Source organism: Paroedura picta, chromosome 4, assembly GCF_049243985.1.
Source record: "Paroedura picta isolate Pp20150507F chromosome 4, Ppicta_v3.0, whole genome shotgun sequence".
Classification (NCBI taxonomy): Eukaryota; Metazoa; Chordata; class Lepidosauria; order Squamata; family Gekkonidae; genus Paroedura; species Paroedura picta.
Window position 1 is genome coordinate 99322440 of NC_135372.1, and position 24734 is coordinate 99347173.

General features: G+C 40.9%; 1 protein-coding gene across 9 annotated transcripts; it reads right to left on the reverse strand.

Moving 5' to 3' along the window:
• ZC3H11A (zinc finger CCCH-type containing 11A) lies at positions 1-24428 on the reverse strand. Of its 9 annotated transcripts, XM_077334626.1 has the most exons (19): positions 24272-24422; positions 21055-21105; positions 19929-19982; positions 18590-18780; positions 17992-18111; positions 17032-17155; positions 15974-16177; positions 15560-15676; positions 14744-14824; positions 12228-12329; positions 10827-10889; positions 10073-10168; positions 9474-9539; positions 8445-8942; positions 7601-7692; positions 6119-6443; positions 4415-4587; positions 3630-3697; positions 1-1936 (listed from the first exon to the last, which is right to left on the reverse strand). In XM_077334626.1, the coding sequence occupies exons 4-19, from the start codon at positions 18641-18643 to the stop codon at positions 1678-1680; spliced, it is 2442 nt and encodes an 813-aa protein (XP_077190741.1). In that variant the 5' UTR covers positions 18644-18780; positions 19929-19982; positions 21055-21105; positions 24272-24422; the 3' UTR covers positions 1-1677. The 9 variants fall into 9 exon arrangements, with proteins under 9 accessions (XP_077190741.1, XP_077190738.1, XP_077190739.1 ...); XM_077334623.1 differs by having other exon boundaries at positions 21055-24427; XM_077334624.1 differs by lacking the exon at positions 21055-21105 and having other exon boundaries at positions 24272-24426.
• Between the last annotated feature and the right edge of the window lie 306 nt (positions 24429-24734).

Below are 24734 nucleotides of genomic sequence, written 5' to 3' on the forward strand. Positions count from 1 at the left end.
TTTTCTTACATTAGCTTTATTTAAAACACAATTACATCTATCTTATAGAATTGTTTAAAGTTATGGTAAACGTGTGTTTTAAGTAATGTCTTCAATAGAAAACAGGGATTACAATTTACAGAAAATAAGGGAGTACATAAAATCAGATTACAAAGGAGTGAAGTGAAGAAAATAGACAGCAATTTCTTCTTAAGCAAACAGTAGCTACTGAAAACAACACAGAAAAGCCTTCACAGTCTCAATAGCACGTCAGTCTGTTTCATACACAACCAGAGGTTCCATTGCTAGTCTTTCGCCTCTTTCGCCATTTCAAAATAATTGGTTCTAACTTCTCTGCAGCAATATTTAGACTATTAGGTTCTTCATGGCAGCCATTGTTAAATAATTTTTAAAGTCGTTTTTTCAGCCTTCACTTCTAGAAGCAAAGCTCTGAAGTGAATTTGCAGAACATAGGTTTTTCCCTGAAGAAATGAATATATTTACAAGAGGTAACCCTTCAAGAGAGGTCCTAAGAACAAAACCATAAATGCAATTTGTATCCCATTCAAAACTAAATTAAAGTAGAATTGGAGTAATTATTAAATTATAGCAATAAGGATGGCAAGGTTGCAAAAACAGAGGCAAGAATGAACAGAAACCATAGTACACAATACACATGAAGGTGTCCTGAAGTGTTCCCAGAAGATCCACAATTCTTGGTCACTTGGTGCCAAGAAAGTTCAGAGGTGGGCAGATTTCAAGACCTCTACAGATTTGGCTGGGAAGGTTTCCAAGACAAGAGTATAACCTCAAACTCTGAGAAAACTGTCTTCCAAAGCTTTGCTGAAGATAGATGACCCAAGCAATGCCAGCACAGTGAGCCATCCAATTCTCAAGTGAAGAACGAGAGAAGAGAACCTGAGAATAATTTTGCATACTCTCACAACTTGCTGAAGGGATACAGGAGAAATGACAGGGACTTCTATGAATTTACACTTGCCACTGGGAAGCACTCCAGCTGGTTCAGAATGAATGGGAAGGACACAATCCTTCCCCAGTATTTTATTTGAACATATTGCTTCATTTTCAATACTAAGAGGGAACACATCCCTACCTATACTTTGACAGCATGTTTGGTCCAAGATTGCATAATGTCCATGCTTCCCATCATTTTTTTTTATTTTAGTATTTTAAACTACACTGCTGACTTTGGATCAAATTAAAAAAACAAACTGCAATAACTCAAGAGTTGACATAGTAACTCCAGAATTAATACAGGAATAACTCTTAAAAATCACAAAACACAGGGAAACTTTGAAATATATAGACAAACAGCTTTGCACACATAGCTGGGAAACAAATACAACAATTTAATAAAAAGCGTCTTGAAGATCATTGAGTTGGCAATGCAAATGGAGTCTTCATGGGATACTGAATGACACTGGAACTTCCCAAAGTGAAACATGCAGGGTTTGTTCTGGTGAGCATCATGGTAAGTGGAGAGTTCTGAAAAGACATCCATCTGACCAGCAGGGCAATTCAGGACAATTTTAATGCAGCAACTGCCGATTTCTTCAACCAGTCCATGTGTGCTTTAAGACTTGTTACACTTCCTCAGCTAGAAAGGGGTAGTCTCAGTTATTTAACAAAATATACATCTTTAGTTTTCTTTCCAAAGAAAGAAACTGTGTGCAAGAATCAACTGTCAATCATTTCAGAAAGTTCTAGCAGGAGGTCATCTTCATCTTTTCCAGGATCCAGATCAATCTCTGCTTCCAGTTTGCCTCCTGAGATTTCCCAGATCAGCTTCTCAAAGTCATCTTCCACTGAGGAGGGAGGCTTCCCAGCACCTGTTGAGCTCAGCCGGCGTGTCTTCACAGCTGCATGTGAAGAAGTGGAGCTTACTGTCTCAGCCTGCAACACGGAGGCTACCTGGTTATCCACATGTAGCTCAGATCTTTACAAAGAGAGAAAAAGAAAAAAGACAGGATCAGATATCTCCAATGGGGAAACAGCCATCATCTCTAAGCATCTGGAGAAATTCTGACCTCTGCACAATGGGAGGTGGTAATAAATTGCTTTAGAAATTCTTCTCGAGCAACAGATATAACGAAGTTATAAGGCCTAAGCAGCACCATGTAGATGTAAATAAGAAATAATTACACCACATGACACACCATGATGTATTTCTTAACAAGAAATAACTCTTCCTAGAATGTTTCATGACACGCCATGGTTCTGTAATATGACAGCTACTAAATAGTATTAGTGAGAGGTACACTTAGGTCAAGTATAAATGACACTATGGGATCCTACACTTTGACTCTAATGTTATATAGATATCTTAAAAACAAAATGAAAGGCTGAAGAATCTGGTGCCTCCCATGTTAGTCTACTGTAGCAAAACAAAGCAGAAGTCCACGGCACCTTTAAAAGCTAACAACATTATCAGAAGAAATGACTTCTGCCTCACAAAACTTCATACTGGAATTAGTCACTCTACAGGGTGCCACTGAAGTATTTTGCTTTGAAGAAATAAGACCAATGACTGGAAACATCAAGTATGTTTTAAAAGAAAAGTCGCACTTTCTAGATGGGGTTGTTGTTAAACCTGTAGGCATTATTAGAATTTTGACTTCTAGAGGACACAATTGCAAAATGGCTGCTTTGGTGACTGGGCCAAATCACAAAGTGACTGGCACGGGACTAATCAAAATGCTGCGAGGTTGCAAGCCAAGCACTCCCCAATGTTGAAGGCAGCTATTTCTCAATAGGTACTCCCTGCAGACACAGTCCTGGTTTCTTCTGAAGCCTTTCCAGCTCAAAGCCAGGTCTATTTGCATTGAGGAAGAAACAGAAAACTCACTGGAGGCATCTATGGTGCCCATGGGAACGATGCTGGGGAAAACTGATCCAATTAACTTTTTTTGTGTGGAATGAATCCCTATCAGCAAGATTACTACCTGGAGAACCAGCTTATTACATATGAACCTACCTATGTAATATTTTCATTAGAAGTGCTTTGGCAATTTTGGAAGTGATATACATAAGAGCCCTCCAAAAGCAGGGTTTTTTGCTTGTTTGTTCATGGGTCATTTCTTGAGACATGTTTCATTATTAGCATTCAGACACATGGCAAAAAATCTTGTTTTCTTGTGCCTTTAGATTCCTCTTTGATCACTTTGCTCTCTCTAGCTGTTCTGCTATTTTCTTGTTATGGTAATTTTGCTGTATGGGTTTTAAACTGATTTGTACTGCATTAATTTAATTGTGAATGCATTATAACTATCTTCATATTATTCAATTAAGTTTGCTAAAATTGATTCCCTGTGCTTGTTTATACCTGGGAATCCAAATCTCAGATCCAAAACAAAAAAACTCTACTCATCCAATCTTACTTCAATGGGGTATTAAAACTTCCAATCTAACTTGCAAAGCTGTTCTAAGATACAACAGAAGTCCAGTGGCATCTTAAGGGCTAATAACATTTATTTCAATAGCACCTAAGAGACAATAACAATTATGTATGTTATTTAATTGGTAGAAATGTATGCCACACTTTTCCACAGAACCTGGCCTGAGGCTGTTCACGAAATAGAAGATGACAGCAAAACATGGCTATAGAGAAATAAAACCTAATAGAATATTACCTGATTTTACAACTCTCTTTCTCAGAAACAGAGGCTACAGCATCCTCTGCAAAGCCTGGAACATTTGCCTAAGAAAACACATAAAAACAAGATAAATCACACAGAGATACACCCAGATTCTCCGCAGGTTCAGCTTTCTTTTTTTTCTCTCCTCTACTTCTCAGACACATATGAGAAATGGCACTTTTCTAAAAATTAAAGTTGAAAACTTACAAAAATATTGCTACTCATGTCGTAAGTCACTTATTCAATCACAGTATGCAGTTTTCCAGATAGTCTAATGCCTCACTATGGCCCATTATGCAGCAGCGCTTCGTTTAAAGTCACCGAGAACACACGCTGCCGCCGCGAGTGCAAGCGCCTCCCAGCCCAGGGCTCCGGAAGACCCGGGTTAAGTGAACGCGGGATCTTCCGGAGCTTCCCAGGTAAGCCGGGGCTACGGCGGCCCAGCGCTGTGCATAATTGGCAGCGCCAGGCTTGTTGGGCCACCTAGCCTCGACCTCCGTGGCGGCACAGAGCTGGCAGGGGCAACCCCCTGCCCATTGCTCCCCCGGCCCCTCCCAACATCCCCCGCCCGTGCCGCTGCACTTACCTCGGCCGGACCTCCTAGCCCCGGCGTAAAGCGCGCGCTACACTGGGGCAACCCAGCATGCCCGCTCCCGTGCGTTCACGGGAAATGGCAGGGCATTGGTGTGCCACCGCAACAGCACGGCGCCAGCGTGCGGAATCTGGCGCCGTGCATAAAGGGTCCATCAGAGGGTTTCAGCATGAATCAGTTTCCTTACCACAGCTATGTTTTCTGTTGGGAGCTCCTTTGTACTTGTGATTGGGATGGGACTCAGAGGTTTCACTGCTGCAATAGCAGCGGGGTGACACTCTGATGCTTTCCTCTTCAATACCTGCTTTGCTGGAGATGTGGGTTTCACTCCAGATGGCTTCATGTTCACCTTTGGTTTGGCTGAAATATGCAAAGCAAGCAGCAGCCAGTCAGTAAATGAACCATTTATTATTTTATTTAGTGCAAGATCAATGGGGGGAGGGGGATTCTTTTCCTCAAAAGAGACCTTTCTAAAATTCAAGTTTGTAAAGCATAAAACTGAATGTTTTTAGAGGGCTGCCAGAACGTTTTGCCATCCAACGCAATCCTGGTGTTTTTCACCCAAAACACTTTCTTGCTAGTCCTTTCCAGATGAAAGTTGTCTCATTATCTTTCTGATATCTTCTTACCATTTGCTGCTGATTAATGTTCTACACGAGAACGCAATCATTCCTGCAAGCCTCTTATCTTAGATCTCACTGTATTATACATAAATGTGTGTGCATGTGTGCATACATGCACATACAGATATATAGATATGGTAACACCTAATACAGAGGAATAAAATTTAGGGTGAATAGATCCATAGACCAGGCTCTAAAGCAGCCTTTCTCAACCTTTTTATCATTGAGAAGCCACAGAAACATTCTTTAGGATGGGAGAAACCCCAGAAGTGGCGTGATGGTGCAGAATATGATTGGGGAAGCATAGCTGTGTACACGCCCAACCGAGGCCCCTCCCCTTCCCACCCCTTCCAGGCTCACCACTGGCCATTTTGGGAGGGGATTCCGGAGATTTTTGGTGGGGAGGGGACCACTTTGGCATGAACTTGGCGTCACGGTGGGTGGTCATGTAGTTGTGAGTTCCTGCATTGTGCAGAGTTGGACTAGATGACCCTGGAGGTACCTTTCAACTCTATGATTCTATTGGGGGGGGGGGTACATTGACATGACCATATATAGTCATCTCACCCAATAAATGTTTAACACATTTAAAAATATATAAACATTAATTAACTCCCACCCATTTGGGAAACCCTTCGAGGGCTGTCAAAAAACCCCAGGGTTTCATGAAATCCTGGTTGAGAACCCCTGCTATAATCGGGACACTTTACATTAAGCTTATGCTCCTTAGGATTTAATACCTGGCAACTGATATCAACCTACAGTTGTTGCTGAGTGCTTGCTACATCTGCATAGGCAATGGAAACCCTTTAAAAAGGAGTTTGCCTTGGTTTTAGAAGTAACGGGTGTTAATGACATTCTGAACAATCAGAAATTCTATTTTTAAATTATCAAAATTCCAAATCAAATTCTCAGCAATCAAATCTGAGTTTTAGTGCCGATTCCAATTCTTAGAGATGATATGAAAGGATATAAAAACCTATTCTGGAATTTGTGTTTCAAAACCTTGTTTTCTTGGACCTCCACAATCAGGTATGAGCAAAGTACTGATGGGCACATGGCAGGAACACCTTGTTCCTTAAATGACTTTCTTCTGTGTCCTAGGGAAATGTGCAAGCAAGACTAGCACGCAATTCAGCTCTTGCCACAAAAAGTTTAAAGCTTAAAAATGAACTATGTTAGTACTTTTTAAAGCTTATTTCAACTTCTTAGACAGGCCAGCCTACTTTTTTCACGCCAGTTACTGTGTTAAAAAAAATGCTATTTACCTTTACCTCTACGTTCCACAGGCTGAGTGGAAAGGCCTAAATCTCCTGATCCCACATGATCTGGCGTTACTTCCTGGGATCTCACCAACAATCTCTTTGTAACTGGACGGATTTTCTCTTTTGTCAGTGGGGTCTCAGGAGGACTTGTAGCCACTGGGGCCTTCCCTGCTGCTTGTTCTTCCTCCCCAGTAGGTGGCATGGTCGCTTGTTCCTCACGGGGATTCCTCTCCTGCTGCTCTTTTATCCGTTGTTTTTCCTTCCTTATCTCTTCTAAGCTCTTCACATAGACCTTTGAATGTGAATTGCTGGTACTGCCATCCAAGGGCTAGTTGGAAATCAGAGGAATAAAAGGGTGAGAAAAGGTCCCCAATGACCATGTATGTTCTCCTCAGCTTACTGGTTCTTATAATGGGGTCCAGACTCCTTATCTTTACCCTAGAAGTGTAATCTGCAGACACTATGAAGAGACAGCACTTGATATCCCTTGATGAAAGCAAGAGTTAACTCAATCTGGCTTCAACTGGCCAGACTGATAGCCACTAACTGTGGAGAACTGATTTGAAGGGGCTTAATAAATGTGAACAGTACAGAACAAAATATCACAGGAAACATATTTAACTATGTAAATAACACAGTCCACACTTTGAAATAGGGAAGACATGTTGTAAGACACTGAAGTACTTCCCACGTTGCCTAGACCCGTGTAGTGCAGCAGGTCAAGAGTTTCCAAATTTCTTTGCCTTTTACATCCATGGCACACTCCTAGAATGGATATATCTGTACCACAAATATAGCCCAATTGCTAATGAGGTCTAAACATAGCCAATAAGATAAGAAAATTAACTCTGTGGAGCTCTGTTGTCACCACTCCTGACTGCAGATTTTAAAACAAAGGCCAATTAATAGCTTTTAGCAGGACCAACTGAAATAACATCATATGCAAACTTCTTCAGAACACTTGATTAATCTGGATGTTAAAAATACAAGGGGAAAAGAGAGAAAAAAGTGTTCTATCTTGAAAGCATCCTGTGTGAAAGCTGAGCAGATATGCCAATTTAAAACACTGCTGGTGTCAAGTTGTACCCTTGACCTTCTGGGCTGAAGCAACAAAAAATTGGAAGCATTTAACTGAAAATGTAGTTCCATTCCAGAAGGTCATGGGTACAATTGGACACTGGCAACCTTTAAAATCTGTACACCTGTTCAGCTTAGCACACAGAAGTCTAACAAGATGAGGCCTTAAGGATCACATCCAAGGGCATCCTTCCAGCTCCTTCCAGCCTAAGGAAGGGTTCTAGAAAACCTGAAAGTTTACTTTAGTTAGTCCTTAATAAAATGTATTGCATGGCTTTTATTTTGAAATTTGCTTTAGATTAAAGGAGTTACTACCAAACCCTTTTGAGAGATACTGGACAGTGGATTCTAGGATGCTAGGTGTTTCTAATATGCAGATTGCCTTATGGTATGTAATGGAAGACTTACCTTTGCAGGGGAATCTGTTGGGAAAGTTCTGGTAGAAGACTTCAGCTCCAAAAACTTCTTTTCTTCCTTTCCAGGAGCTGTTAAACACCACACTGTTAACTATAAGTGAAGAATCATCTCTCCCAATAACTGCAAGCTTGCAGTCTACACAATCAAAAGATTACAGACGAGCCACTACACTCTGTAGCCTACTGCCTTTGAGTACAATGTAATCTGACAGCCACAGTTCACAAAGCTCTATTTATTGGAGCAAGGGCAACTTCTTGCAGTGCTCAAGTAACCTTCCCTTCTTGCCAGTTTATCAATTCTTAAGTGGATGGGCCATTTCAACAACAAGTCTCTTGAGCCCAGCAAATACCTCAGTAACTGTAGAGCTTGAGACCTCTGCCCTTGAAAATGCCGAATGCTGCCCTGGAGCCTGGCTGGGGGTGATAAGGAATTAAAAACTCGTAAGGCTGACTGACACTGCACACTGAGCGGTTAACAACCCAACTCTTATTCACCCTTTCAAATTCCTCCCCTTAATGAAACCTATACATTAGCACTGTGAAGGGGAAAATGGGCTTGGGAACAATGTATTGTCCTCCTAACATCTCGTTTGGCCACTAGCAAACAGAAAGGTTTCTCACAAACAGAAAAGCAGCAAGGGTAAGTTCACGTCACCACACTTAGCATCTTCAGCACTGCAGACATGACATTCCTATATCCTAATTTGCAATAACCAAGAAGGAAGGTCATCATTGTGCCTTTCCTTCTACAGCATTCATTTGCTTCAACAAAGAAACTGAGCACAGGATGAATATTGAAAAGGAAAAAGCTGCCAGATAAGGCATGTGGACTCTACCTGTTGGCTTTGCAATGCAGAGCAATCTTTTCCCAGGGACAACACACTCTGGTTGCATGCGTGTCTTTAAGATGTTTTCTCCACTTTGCTGCATGCGGAGAGCCTTCTCCTGCTTAATTTCTTCAAGTGTTTTGATGCGTACCTCCCTGAAGTCCTTGGCTTTGCCAGAAGGCTCCTCCAGTTTTCTTCTACTGGATACAACTGAAACCAAAGGGCCTTTCTTCTGAGATTCATTCTCAGGCTTTGGTTTGTCAAGGCTCTCTTTTTCAGCTTTTAACCTCTCCTCTTCCAATTGTCGCTGCTTCTTCTCAGCAAGGACTTCCGAAAAGGTTTTGATCCTGACTGCAGGGGAGGATTTTGTCACCGGACTGGGATCATCTGTTACACAAGAAACTTCACCCTTGGGTGGAATTTCTCCTTTTCTTTGGTTGGCTTTCTCCAAGCGGATCTCTTCCAGTGTTTTCACATGGATTTCACCTGTAGGTTTGGCAGCATGCTCTGCACCACCAGAGGGGGGGGGAAACTCTCACTTTAATAAACCATCTTTTCCTTAAGATCATTACTATTATATCTTTTTCTATTGCTCCATAAATGGGGCATCATCCAGGTAATTAAATCATCCTTAGCTAATATTTGCAAGAACTATACACACTTTTCTTGGATGCTTTTGGATGCTTAGGGCTGATCCTGCATTGAGCAGGGGGTTGGACTAGATGGCCTGTATGGCCCCTTCCAACTCTATGATTCTATGATTCTATAATATGCCAATATAATCCTAAATAGGCTTCATGCCTCGCAAATTTTGTAATGCCATGTGCAGATCATATTGCAGCCCATCGGCAGTAGCTTCATATACTGAAGCAGACTTTCAGTCAGAATGTTGAAAGCATATAGCAGCTGCTGATTTCTAATACAAACAAGCACAGATGCTTAAAAGTAAACTGCAAAGTAAAAAGGCTGAGCTTCCTATGGCTACCTGCAAGAAATAATGAGAAAGTGGACTTTAGGATATTCAAACAAAGGCATTACCTGTTTCCATGTTGTTCTGCTCAGCTGGTAAGCCTAGCCTCTCTTTAAGAGATCTGGGAACCTGAACTGCATCAAGGGAAAAAAAGGAAAAAACAGTCTCCTATTTTGTTATTTACAGGAAGAACCACAAATACGTTTATTACTGATCTCAATAACTCTCTCTACAGTATTCTTTAGTTCTTGCAAATTCTCAATTTCTGATTTGAAAAAAGGATTATGTGAAAGCGTCTATTTATGCTTGAACATAACATTTGCTTGACATGCAAAATATGGGGTTGATTTACTGTAGAACTACGGATTTGTCAACCATAGAAAATACATATTCCTGTATGTGAAGACAGCCATTCTCTCTATATCAACAATCTTCTCTTTCCCAAAATAGTAGATGGAGTGATATGTTTAAACAGCTTCTCTTGAAACAGATGTTCTAAGAAAAACTAGAATTACAGTGAACAGGTTTCGCTCTTTCATGTATGTACTGGTTTTAAAAGAAAAACTAGATGATTTAAAAACGAAAAAAGAAGTTTTTATATTTCAGTACAAACACTGCTCTGTAACTGTAGTAAGTGGAATGCATATTACTAATGAAACAGGCATACCTCTCTTTGGTGTTTTCTCAGCATTATCTAAGGAGTCTATTCTCTTTCCCAGTCTTTCAGCAAGGCTGCGTTTTAAGGGAAGGCCACTCTCAGCAACTTAGGGTGGAAAGAAAGGCAGTAGTTCATTTCCATGGTTAGCTATTTATTGAAATATTGATATTCCCCTTTCCTTTGAGGATCAAAGCAGCTTACAGTTCCAAAAACTAAGCATACAAAATAAGTAAAAACCCTATTATTATTATTTTTAAATTAATTTATATGCCACCCTTCCCTACAACTCAGGGCCACTCACAGAATTTCCGGTACATATACAGGTAATATCAAATTTACTTTTTCAATAAAATTACAATTAAATAATTTAAAATAATTTAAAATTTATGTGCACATGCCCCACACCAGCTAAAAAGACCAGCAATTCTTCCATCCATTCAATTAATAAATAAAATAATTGTTACTCTTTTTTACTTCTATAAGTGATCTTTTGATCAAAGGAAGGCTTTGAAAGGCAAGCAGCAGATTAATGGGATGTGAGTTGAAACAGACGTTATCTTATGAAACCTCTCTACTAAAATATCAAGTATAAAGAAAACCCTCCCTGCCAAACATTCTAATTTGTCCTGTAAACAGCACAGACTTTTTGTGGCTTAAAATACAAGACAAAAATGATTGCATTATCAGAACCTGTACAAAGATTTGGCATGCTAGGAATTTTGTAAAACTGCAGAGGGCAACAGGTTTTTCCTCCTCTTCTCACCTGTGGGAGTTTTCCGTTTTCCTAGTCTTTCTGCAAGAGTTAATCGAATCCGGGGCTCCTCTCCTGAAAACGAAAGTGAAATGCTAGTAAGCTAACTATTCTATAAGGGGGAAAAAACCTCATACAGATAGTAGCAGAGATAATTTGCACAATTAAACAAAATGATAGACAATTAGTACTGGATACATGACTGCACTTTTATTTGCATATCAGGATTGCATTTTTAAAAAATGTATCTAATTAGACTATTAGACTGGTGAAAGAATACAGATATTTTAGTATCTACTATGAGACAGGACTGCAAAGTTGGGGAAAATCTATTTATGTGTCATTTCCCCAGCTAATTAACACTCACAAAATAATAAAACAAAATTAAAGTTAGAGTAACTATGAAGCCATCAAACTACAGCTCACTAATCATGTGTATAGAACTGACAGTGTAAAATTATCCATACTGCCGCTGCAGCAAAATGGGTTAATTTTGTTAACAAAGTAATGAAGTGATGATGAACACTTATAGATTTACATCATGTTGTATACCAGCTTGGTGTAGTGCTTAGGAGTGTGGACTTCTAATTTGGCGAGCTGGGTTTGATTCCATGCTCCTCCACATACAACCAGCTGGGTGACCTTGGGCTTGCCACAGCACTGATAAAGCTGTTCTGACCGAGCAGTAATATCAGGGCTCTCCCAGCCTCACCCACCTCACAGGGTGTCTATTGTAGGGAGAGGAAAGGGAAAGGCTGCTTTGAGACCCCTTTGGGTAGAGAAAAAGCGGCATATAAGAACCAACTCTTCTTGTTCATATGCATTTGGGAGTACATTTTATCTTACTGATGTATAATATGTATTTTGTTTTATAAGGTTATTCTGGTTAAAGGCTCAACAAAGTGATGCGACAAGAGCTGCACATTCTTTGTTGCCCTCCTCATGCACTACTCATTTCCAAATGTTGTTACATCCAAAACACAAACTAGAGTCTAACTCCCTGAAAAATGAAGGAGTTCACAAAGTGGATATGCTTCACAGCTGGTCATTACAACTGAATCATGTCTTTATAGAACTCTTAGTATTTCCATGCAAATATTAACAAGAATGCTATTTGAATCTATTGCTTCTTTAAATCAATGAAACTGCATGTGAAATCATCCTGAAAACATGCATGCTTGCTTGCATTAACAAATGCTTCACAGTACACAAGGTTTTAAGACACAGACCTATCTATCTATACCCCTTTTATCTGGAGAGGTGGGTCTGTGCTCTTCCTCTTGAATAACACGTGCTACTTTAGGAATACATCAGCCAAGGAGCGGCATACCAACAGAAGAATCCCACTGATGAACTATGGAGAGGAAAAGTACACCCAAAAAAGCACTACGCTCATAAGCATTGTAGGGTTACCTTGTTTTGTAGATAATGTCACTGTTCTGACCACAGTTCGTACATTTTCCTTCTGTGGGCCTGGAAGGGTCTGGGCTTGGAGAGCAACTTCACTGGGGCTGTCTGTTCAGAACAAAACAAAGCTATATTAAGTTCCGCTATTTATTATTATTTAGCATTTCTATTTCTTCTGAGCACCTGAGGAATATATACGTTTTAGTCTATTTAACAACCCTACGAGGCAGCTTAGGCTAAGAAACAGGGATTAGTGCAAAGTCATCCAGCAAGATTACTGACGGACTAGGGATATGAAACCTATGGTTCCAGGATAAAACAACAATACTTGACCCATTATGCTACACTGGCCCTAATAATCCTTATATCTGTATAGCAACCTGTAAGAGGGATTCTAATTCCCATATAGACCATTTACACACTGGAGGTTTCATGCCGAGCTGCAGAATGGCGTTTTAGTCATGGTAGGTTGCCTCACCTCTTCCTGCACACCCACGGGGGAGCATTTGGCCCGGGTGTGCCTCATCCGCCCCTGATTTGTGCTCTTGCACGTGAGCAGGGGCTGTGAAGTTCCCAGTGCATAAACGGTCATACAGATGGCTTTTCTAAGGTGGACTTAGCGTGAGTTTGGAAAGCTCTCCTCAGCCACAAACTTGCTCTTAGTTACATATTATTTAAAACTAGTAATCAAGCCCACTGTATAAGTAATACAGTGGGCTCTAGGCACGTACCAGATCGTAGGAGGCCCGTCGGGCGGCGGGGCCTCTCCCGGGCGGCGGTCATTTGGCGGGCAGGGAGTCCCCGGCAGCCGCGCTCGGCGCAACTGCCGGGAGCTCCCTTCCTGGTGGCGTGACGCGGCGTGACGCGCTGACGCGCCTGGCGGGCTGACGCGCCATAGAGGCGGAGGGCAGAGCGGCTCCGCGTCAAGGCGAGGGCGCAGGCGCGGCGGCCATTTTGGAAGCAGGCGGACGGAGGCCATGGGCCACGCGGGCAGCTGCGCCGGGATACTCATCAACAACGGGGTACTGCCGGCTGCGTCAGGCCGCCAGGCAGGGAGCCCTCAGCAGCCACGTGGAGCGCGGCTGCCGGGGACTCCTTCGGGCGGCGGCCTGATGCGGCGAGAGGCGCTTCGCGCCTCTCGCCGTGTCAGGCCGCCGGGCAGGGAGCCCCCGGCACCCGCGCAGAACGCGGCTGCCGGGGACTCCCTTGCGGCCAGCCGGACGTGTCGGAGCAACTGCGAGCCGCGCTGTGCGCGGCTCGCAGTTGCTGGGGCTGGGAATCGGAGGGACCAATTGGCAGGCGCTGCGCGTCTGCCAATTGGTCCCTCCGATTGTCTGTCCTGAGGAAGGGTCCTATCCGGACCCTTCCTCATCACGGACACATCCCGCCTTAGGACCCCTTAACGCTTTATATAGTCCGTGGCGCCCGTGGCGCCACGGGCGGTTTAAAGATACTGTAAGCTATATATAGATGCTTAAGGTACCTCACAACAAAAATTTATCAGCAAAATATTTTTAAATCCAGTATCAAAAGCTTTAAAAGACATTTAAAATCTCATATTACTAGGAAAGAAAGAACAGCAAAAATTTCAAACAGGTCAGTTGCTGAAACTCACCACTGATGATGAATTACTACAATGAAGGAACACACACCAACCTGCAAATCCTCCATTTCTGTAAGCAATACATTTCTGTAATGCTGTTAAAATGTCCCAATTTGAAGGGCTGCATACATACTTCAGCCTAGTACTAATTTGATGTCATCAGTTACTTGTAGGTGTGGAAAAATGATTTACACAAAAGTTGTAGAGGCAACCTAAGAATCTAAGCCTTTAACTCAACTGTGAACAGAACTGGTCAGATCTTAATTCACTCTGGCACTACATGATCAGGCTGCATTTCATTACATTATCTTGGCTTATACAATTTCTATTTTTAAATTCCCTTAGATATTAGGGAAGAGCAATGCCTTTGGAATTTAAAATGTTGCAAATCAAAATATCAGCATGCTCTCCTGAATATCAAATAATCAAGGGTCCCCCCATCCCAAAAAAAAGGACTGTTGGGACATCATTCAAACTTTCAACTGAAACACCCATGCTTCTTACAAAAAGCTGGTAAGCATAACTGCATATATACTTGTACTTATGCAGTCATTTGACTTATCAGTTTGAGAAATTGCATTTCAACATGCATACTCCTTTCACAGACCTACACAAGAATTGATACCCAAACTGGATCTCTATTCTGTTCCAAAAAGTAAATTATTATGAAATCACTTTTTTCTACCCTTCATACTTTTCCCAGCTGTTGCAATCCAATGCAAAATCAAGAGTATGATGGCTCCCACTCTTAATTCTTTCAGAATGCTGAAGTAGATTGGCAACAATATACCAGCCTTAAAAAACCCTGTTATAATTCGTATTGCTCGAACATTAGCAACTACACATGAGGGAATCTTCTTGTCTTAAGCAGTAAGTCCTCAAGAGCACGGGGGGGGGGGGGACAGCAAAATCAACTCACCACCTTGCTTCTTTGACTTTTCTTTCAACTTCTTTGACTTGAGTTCTTCAAGGGTTTTGATTCCAAAATTTAAATTATCATCTGAAAAGAAATCCAAAAGTATGAATGACAGTTGTAGATCAATGGTCAGAGATTCAACATTCAGTATCTCCTCTAAAAGTGGGTAGAGTCCAGATGGAGATTTGACTGGCTGTGCAGGTTAAAATAATATTGCAGCAGGAGCTGTCACCACATGGTTGGTTTTTTTCTTTCTCAAACTTGTATTTCCTGGTACATTTTTTTTTTTACATTACCCCTCTTCCTCTCAGCACTTGGCCCTTGTCTCTCAAAAGGCTTGACATCTTGTGGACACAAACTGGCTCATATATTTATGAACATGAGAACTGCCATGAACTTCCACGCAGTTAGTGGTAGTTCATGAAGAGCAGAACTGAGTTTAAATGGCTCTGAGCCTATAAACCCCTGCTTCCTGCACTTCACAAAGTCCAAAGCATTTAAAGGGACTAAAGTTGCATTAAATGCCTTCTCCACTGAGCCCGAAAACAGAAAAGTATTTTAAAAGCCAGAGAAGTATTTTTAAAAATTCAGATTGAATTAATATCCAAAAGCTGCCTTCAGTTAGAATAAATCATACTAAGTTAGATAGACCATGTTCATAATCTTCCAACGACAGAAATAAGCACAAGCAAGCAAGTCAAGATTAGTAGTACAACAATGTCTCAAAAGTAAAAATTGTGAAATTTCAGTATGGGTTTGTCACAAGAATATTGCAATTCACCTTTGGATGATGTCAAGTGCACTAATTCCTCTCTTTACCTTTTTTTGCGCTAACCATTGATTTCCAAGTAGAAACTACTCGTAATCCATTATGGGTCTCTGCATTTGTTTGCTGAAGAGGCATTTTAGAGTCCTCACCTTCTTCAGATAACTGATCTGAAAGGAACAACATATCAAAAGAATCTAATCCCATGCTTATTCAGTAATACTCTTAATTCAATCTAACCGTTTTGTGGGATTACAATCTTAAATTTCATCTGGATTTTTTCACCTTCTTGATATTGGAAAACATAATGATATACTTCTGAATGTAATCATATTTCTAAATAATTGTGTACATTCAATGCTGGCCACACAGTCATTAATCAGTTCCAGCTGTGATATAATGTTTGAGTTTGATAATGTATTGAAATAGATATCTTTTATGCTTCAGCGAAATATATTCTTGCTCACCATCATCATCTTCATCATCATCGGCTGCATTAATTACAACAGGTGGATGTGTAGGGCTGGGAACATTTTCAGAGTTTTCCACCTTCATTACTCCACGCAGCTGGGGGGAAGGATTGGACTGGACTGAAAGCTTATTCTGCTGCAGCGAAATCTGTGTCGTCTTTATATCCTCTTCTACAGATTCAGTCACATTTGGAAGAAGATCTAAAAAGAAGACCAAGGACTCCATAAATTACAAGTATTTAGGCCACTATGCCTGTTAGATATATAACATTAGAATTATATAAATGTTAGCATTACAATCAGCAATAGATTCTGGCCAGGATTAACAACCTTGTTAAGTATTGTTGCTATTAAGACCGCCATGTCTACTCAAAATAGCCAACCAAGACAAGACAGCTTATTCCTGTGGCTGCTTTGAGTATAATCTCAAATGTATCCATTAAAAAATAAGCACTGCCAACAGAAGCAAACAAAAAGTTTATCTAGCAAAATATGTTTGACATTGCTGACGGTGCTTTGGGAGGATAATAATTAGGGAATGGTGGTGAAAAGCCATCACCTTGTTGGGTGTCCTCAATTTCTGATAACATCTCCCAGACTGGAGCTTGATGTGCCACTGGCCAGCTAACATTGTCACTTGGTAAAGCAATATTTTGGAAGCAGTTTCCCCAATGATTTAGGCAATTTTACCAGTACCCCCAAAGCCTCTAATAAGAAGGATTGCATTGCTGTGGTTAAAGTTATCGGAACCACACTGGGAAACCACTTTACACAATTGGTGTGAAAGAAACATTGCTTTTCTTCAAGATACAGGCAAGACTTAACATCTTTTTTAAAAAAATTGTACAGTATCTAGTAGTTTCAGATTTGTAAAAAACAAAATGAAGTTATTCCCTATAACCTTACAGACACACTGTTGGGGAAAGGGAGAGATGATAACTCAGGTATCGCCTCCTTACAGCATTTTTTTAAAGTGTGCATGTTGAACAGCTGTATGAACTCGTCGTAAACACATCACAGCAGAAGAAATGTCCAAGAAAGAAAATGCAACTCACTTTTACTCGGAGGCAGAAAAAGTCCATCAACAAAGCGTCCCTTGTTGTGGTGGAATGCACAGTTCAACTTCTGACACCCCACTGCTTGATTCTCCCAATAGCAGGGAATCTCACTACGTTTTTTCTGTAAGAACAAAGACACTGAGTGTATTTTTAAAAGAACCAACAAGTCCACAACATAGGTCCAATCCATGAGTGTCAGCGCCCATTTAAAGTTTAACAAGGCAATTTAAAAATGCTCTATGGGCCCAATTCAGTACAGTAGGATGAGGTGCATATTTTTCTAGTGCTGAAACAACATGTGAAAGGACATTTTTTTGGGGGGGGTACTTAATCCTGCAAGCCTGATCAGGATAGGGCACCATGGCATTTTTAAATCACCTCAATTGATTTTAAATGGAGCTACCTAAAGATTAGACTCAGGGACACCATTACATGCCGTTCAGCTCTAAAACTACATACTCTTTAAAGCCCAAATATTTTATTATGATGATAAGAAATAACAAATCTTCTATCCCATTTTCAAAAATTACATGTATTGTTTTGGTGACCTAAAACTGCAAAAGCAGAAACCACTTCCTTACAAAGGCCAAAATCCAAAATGCTCTTTTCAAAGAACATATATGGTCATATCACTTTATAAATATTGAACATTTTTTTAAAATATATAAATTAATTAACCTCCCCCCCCCCCATTCAGGCCATCAAGAAACCCCAGGGTTTCAGAAAACCCTGGTTAGCAAAGCCTGCTCTATGTTATCTTTTTGTCCAAATTCAGCAAGCTCTGCATATTTTTACTTCTGCCTTAAATCATACTCTTCTCTTTAGAGTTAAAAGAAAGGCTCCATGCTAAGAATACTACAAACAAGTCTGTCTCAACAATGCCAGCTCTCTTTTACAATCACTACCCATGTCAAATTAACTATGTTTTGACAATGCTTATTTAAGACAAATGCTCACATCAATCTCCATATGTCTAAACCGGCATACACTCCTGAAGCATCGTCCTTCTTGCCACAGGGTACAGATAGTTTCATTCCCCAGGGCAGCTTCACAATGACGAAATGGGCAACTATCTCCCTGTGGAGAATGAAATAAAATAAAAACACAAAAAACTCAGTATTATCTATCTGAAAACTACAGAATAACCAAACAAGAGCAATCCCCTTTCCAGCCAGGGACAAAAAACAAGCACATATGCAATTCTAAGTACTTACAAAATGTAAGTCATTACTGTAAAGATTTGCTGGGAGGAAGAACACTACCATGAAATGGCCCTGAACTACCCAGAGCCAGAAGTGGTGGGTTTACTTTGTTTCCACCTTTAAACCATGATTAACTGCAGTATTGTTTCCATTTCCACACAGAATCAAATGGCAACTGATCATTTATATATAAGAAAAAGTAAAGAATAGCTCTGAAGACTGTGACTGGGTGGCTGTTGTTTTTTGCTCTATGAAGATATTAACATCTGCTGAATTTATCAAATTACATTATATCTAGGGGGAAAGTATACTAAAGCAAACATAATTAGAGAAGCCTGGAAGAGAACACAAACCTTAGCACATGTGGAGTAGAAATAAAAATAACAATCATCTCCCTGGTTAGTCATGCTGGTTGAATCTTTATTGCAAACTATGCTGGAGTGTGAGAGCTGAACACAGGTTTCCAAGTGGCAGCTGGCTGCAACTTGATTTAAACCGGACCAGATCTTCTGTAGGTTTTCTGCTATCTTCTTCAATATACAACCTTGAAAACAGCAATATATATATATATATATTTTAAAGAATTACTTCATATTAGGATCAGAATTTTCACTACTTTTTTTGGCTTCAAAGCCACTGAATAAACTTTGAAGTTGAATAAGTAGGTGGGAAGACAAAAATAAATATCCTATTTTAATAAAGGGTTGGATTGATCCCCAATACTAAAAGTAGTAATAAAATTGTAATTCAGTCCAATTTCTCTGGATTCTAGTATAATTTATTAAGTATTAAGGCCCTGATCCTGTAATGAAGGTTCATTTATTTAGCACCAGAAATAGTTTAAAAAAATAGTATTCAAGAAATATTTTGCTTAGTTCCTACAATAACATTCTTCCTTTCCTGACTGGTGTCCTAAGCAAAAGGAAGGGGAGGAGTGGCTAGAGGGTAGGATATGTAGGCCAAAACACAGGTAGGTTTACCTAGTTAAACAAACAAACAAACAAACAAAACAAACAAAAAACCCTCAAACCCTTTCCACTCAAAGAATTTGCCTCCAGACAGCCTCTAGTTGCTGGTGGGGTTCAGTGATGCTTCCATATGACATTGTCAACACTCGAAGGATGTGCAGCGGCTGGCATGAGTTTTGGCCAGATTTGCCTCACGATGAGGGAAATTGCCAAAACTGGATTTGCTAGTCCTTATCACGCTTCACTTTGGAGAGCAACCAGGGGTAAGCCCGTGTGGAGGGAGAAATGCGCAACCATCTCACTAGCCTTGTTCCGCCCTCTCATCTGCCCTCCCCTCTCCATTTTCTGCTTGCGAAAAACTTGCATTACCAATGAGCTCAGTCCCATTCCACTGATGGTTTAACACACACACACACACACACACACACACACACACAGGAGTCCTGCAGCTATCTTAGCATTCATTCTGTTTTGCTAAAATCTAGAACTGAGTACTAAACTGAGCTGGTGCCAGAATATGCAGTTCCAGTCCATAATACACCACTAAGTTTTACAATTTATGAAAATAACCATGTTTCAGATAAAGTCTAGCACTTAACTTGCCAATTACTTAAATCTTAAAAATAGGATTTACTGTTCTAGTATCTTTTAAAAATATAGGTGAAATTATACAGTCTATTCCGCCAAGCTTCAAAAATTAAAACTGCACTTTTAATTGACATACCTGGTTAAGTTCAGCAATCAACTCTGTCTTCAAAGACTTCCAGTTATTTTTCTCCTGTAGGCCGAATCAACACTCAATCCATGAATTGATAACAATGGAACAAAGATTTTTCTTCCTTACATTGCCAAGGCAACACATCTCATCCTCATTCAAAATTCAGACAGAGGGGTGAGCAATTACTGGAGGAACCAAGTCCATTTGCACAATCAGGAAGACTGGAGACAGTGATGGTTAATTGCCTCTTCAAAATAAACAGTTCATTTAAAGATGAACTTGTGTTTCAAAGTGGCTGCAAAGAAGATCCATCTTCCACAGCCGGACAATTTAGCTTTTTTTTTTTTTTAATTAATACATAATTTTCAATTTCTGGTCTTCAAGATTTCTTCACCTATTGGAAAAAAGGAAAAAATCTTCCCCGATGTTTATTAACTGTATAATAAAAACATACTTGTATGTATAAACTAATGTAAATAGGCATTTGTATCCCTACATACATGTGTCTACACATAAAACAATGTATACACAAGCATGGTCAGTTGAAAATTTTGGTTGGGCTAGTCTCAATTTAAAGCTGAAAGTTAAATTTGAGGAACTACTGTAATTTCTTTTGCATTCAAATACATTTTCTGTTCAGTAGTTCACAAATCAGGTACACAAACATAACACGTGCGTTGTATATATGCACAAGGTGTACATATATATATATACACACACACAATCACTCTTATAACAATCAGTTTTATGCAAACTGTTGCAATGAAACATTATTATGAAGAACGTAACTGCATGATATAGACTTTCAAAACCAGCCTGGTCGTGTCTTCCTGCAGTTTAGGATAGATATTTTAATTCCGCTTTTGAAATGTCTGAATTCTTATCTGCAATATCGCTTTACCATCTCAACGCAAAAAGCTTATATAAGTGCACCATCTTTGGCTGCTTATTACTCATACAGATTGACAATATGCTGCGGACTCAACATCCAAGCGACCAACAACTTGACAGCCAAAGAACACAAAATAAAACCTCATTCATTGAAAGAACATGACTTGTACCTTGATATAATTTCAACTATATAAATTATTTCTTAAAACTGAATAATAAAAGGTTGGAACCTTTTACTCACACAAATACTAGTGTTTATCCTGGATATTTTGGGCAGGGAATTTCCCCAAATCTAAAATAGAGAGAGGAGAAGTTGCTGTTTTGGGTGTCTTTTTAAATATATATATTAGTCATCTATACTGCATTTTTCTGTAAAGGGTATTTACATGTTTTTAACATTAAACCATCCACCAAAAACTCATGGTTAATGGGAGGGGGTTGCATTTAGATTTGGTTTACTTGCACTAATACTAGTGCACTTTAACATGAAGTTTATATTAAGGGAAAAGAACATGCCAAATTCATATTTAGTCATAATTCATGGCATTTAGTCAAAATTCACTGTTACTCCTATATATTCCCACAATAACTGATATATATTTTGGGGGGGAAATATGAAATCATTAATATCCTTAACTAAAAATACTGTTTCATAATCCGTGCATCCCGTTTATAAAGATAATGAAGTAATGCTAGACTATATTGACACTCCTGGAAAAGTTGAGCAATTTTGTGTTCCAATCATACATGTTCTTCTAAGAGCTAAATGATTACTGACTAAGTGGCAATCTTATTCTCAGCAGGTCAATGCAAGCTTAATGATCTAAGCACAGAAAGAGAAATGGTCAAATTCTAATCCTTGTGCTTACATCACCGCTCTCACTTGACTATCAAGCAGCAGCTTGCTAACTGCCACACTGGGCATTTTGTGAGCATGTCCATGGCCCATTATGCACGGCCGCAAAAACGGCGATTTCGGGTCACATGGAAAATGCGGACGGGGAAGACGCAAAGCACACCAGTTATGCACGGGAGTAACCGATTATGCACGTGGCGATCCTGGCGCTGCTTCTGGTTGCGCCCCGGTCACCTGGAAGCTGCGCTTTCTTCCGTGTTTTGATAACACAGCTTTTTTGGCGGCATGCACCGAAGCTGCGGCCGGTTACAGCCGGCACTGTGCGTTATCGGTGATTTTAGTTGCCACCATTCCACCCCGAATGTGCGTTATTGCCCCTGTGCATAATGGGTCCATGAGATGCTTTGAAGGTCATGTGGCAGTTGGAGCCTTTGATGGGCAAAACAAGAGAGCATACTTTTTTAGGCAAAGTAAACTTTGGTATAGCACAGAACATAAACTATAGCCACAGTTCTGTTTACTATCCATCTATTTCACAGCCATGAGTAAACTCACATATGAAACGCCCAAGGCCTAAATGAAAAAAAGAAATAAATGTAATAGAGACTTCTGAAATTCATCTTAAGCGACATCAGCTGTGCAATACTATCAGAACCTAAACAGAACTTTGATCACAGACTGAGTCTTGTTTTGTTGGCACTTACAATGCAAGCTACAAGGAAACTGACTAAGGTAATTAATGGCTACTTGCCAACAAAGGCATCTCCCCTTAGATTCCCCTGCTATGTGTATCAGGGCAGGCAACAGCTGCTTTATTTCCACTGATTGTAGATTTGACAGTCCACTGCCAGTTACAGCAACACCACAGAAAAGCTCTAAACCAAGGCACAAGACTTTTGTTTCAGGGTAAAGGCTTCAAAAGGTAACAACTACACCTCTGAAAGAAGTGTACTAAGAATGAGCCGTGCTGCACGGAGTGAGGAGAGACACAGTCTCCTTTTGCCTTCTGCCACAGCTCAATGAACAGCATGCTTTGCTTGGAGATGTTGCTGAACTACTGATGTTCAAAAGATAGTGCCTGAGTACGATTTGTCAGGTATACTTCATGTCATGGAAGAAAAGCTAGAAAATGAAGCCCTTATTCCTACTTCAGACAAAGCAACTTGCTCAGTTTCCTATAAACAAGCTCGCTCTCTCTTATTTAAGAGCAGAATGCAAATACCCTCCAGAAGCTGTTGTACTTGCAGGTTCTAGTCTTTAAGAAAACTTGAAAACATCCTTAGCATTTTGCCAGTTTTCCCTTTGAACGGCACCCACATTTTGTGGAATTGTTTTCCATGGAAACACTGTCATTACATCAGCACTTCTTGCAGTAAACATGTAGAGTGTGAACATGAGGTCAAATCTTTAGGGTCCTGTGTATCACAGAGCTGAAACTTAATCAGGACTAGGCTCATGTACACTGGTGTTTAATGCATATCTATCATTCACACTTCTGGACAAGACCAGAATATCCATGGCAAAGATGTGGGTTACATAAAGAATGGTGCTACTCTTATTCCTTAAGTCTCCTAAGTTTTAACATACTACTCAGTTCCTCTGTCATCTGTGCACTGAGAAGACTCCTTCCACTAACAGTGCAGCTCTCCCTGTAAGGGAGAGTAGGAAGACTGTCACATGAATTCCCTGCATAGATCTTAAATGAATGTACAAAGAATTCAGAAATGTTGTTATCATGGTGACTATAATTTACAGAGCACTTTCCTAGAAGGAAACCCCAGCAAAGAGAACTGAATGAGATTCTAGTAGACCTACACAAGATGGCACTGCAATTCACTGTAAGCCTCCAAAATATAAACTTCCCCTTTCCTCAGATGCCTGACTGAATGCAGATTTTAAGAAGGTTTTGCTTTTTTAAAAACAGAATTTTAATACAGGATATCACAGTGACACCCTCTTGTTGTGGAAATGAACCTCCAATGCCACAAACTACCACAACAAACTAACACAAAACATATATGGTTGCTTTCGAGAGCAGTTCCTACAAGAATTCAAGGCAACTACTGTCGTAACCCCCGTGACACTAGATCCTAGTGACGCTGCTTTTCAGCATTTCATCGTACCCGGACTGTTAGAAAAGGCCAGGCCAGGCTGTAAATACTCAGACCGGATGTGGCTGAGACCACGCAAATATCTTTGGAGTTAGGCCAGTTCACCCTGCGCTTTCCTAGAAGCGCAAAGGTTCTGACAAGGAGGCGAAAAAAAGAAATGGTTTTCCAAACGCTATCCTGAAGAACCGGGGAAAGGCAGCCCCAGAGCGCACGGAGAGATCCGAGAAAGCAGCAGCAGCAGCACTAACGACTCATCCGAGCCGGGGGCAGAGGGGGAGAGAAGATTCGGGAACCAGCCCTTCGATAAACTTAACAAAACCGACAAGCCACTAAAAGGGCCTCCGCGCGAAACCTCCTTGGACAGTTACTAGGCCGCGGGCCTAAGGGAGGCAGCCGAGAGGCAGGACGTGCAAGGAGGCCCCCGGTCGGGTACCCCTGGCGGGGAGGGAAGAGACCCCCAGGACAGCGCCTCCCGCGCGCAGAGACTTTACCGAACCCCGGAAAGGAGTCTCCGTCAGCAGCCGCTCTTCCGCCACCGCGCTCCTCTCGGGACAGCGGGCAAAGCTCCAGTGATTAGCGTCGCCGCCACTGCCAGCCTCCAAGATGGCTCCGCTCCCCAGGCATGGCTGACTCTGCCCGGAAGTGGGAGGGCGAAAAGGAGGGCGGTGTTCGTCGACGGACTCCAAATGCGCAAGCGAAGGCTCGTTTCCCGGCATGCCATGTGTTAGGGGAGGGAGCCGACGTTGCTTACTGGGAGTTGTAGTTTTCTCTTTGGCAAGAACTGTGCGGAGAAGGGGATTTCAGAATGGGAACAGAAATGCGAAGCCGTGCCTCGGGTCGGAAGGGTTACTTTAGGTGCGCGCAAGCGCTGTCGTGTACACACTTCTAAAAATGCTTATCTTTTAAAAGTAGATAGTAGATTCAAGTGATCCGTGTTGGCCTCTGCAATCTGCT

What these genes read in the sequence shown, in the direction of transcription:
- ZC3H11A (XM_077334623.1), bottom strand. Translation starts at nt 18,643, where the DNA reads ATGACTAACCAGGGAGATGATTGTTATTTTTATTTCTACTCCACATGT. An exon ending in TTAGACATATGGAGATTGAT is followed by an intron (nt 17,156 to 17,991) that starts GTGAGCATTTGT and finishes TTGTTCTTACAG; the next exon opens with AAAAAACGTAGTGAGATTCC. An exon ending in CTGCATTGCAAAGCCAACAG is followed by an intron (nt 7,693 to 8,444) that starts GTAGAGTCCACA and finishes TATAGTTAACAG; the next exon opens with TGTGGTGTTTAACAGCTCCT.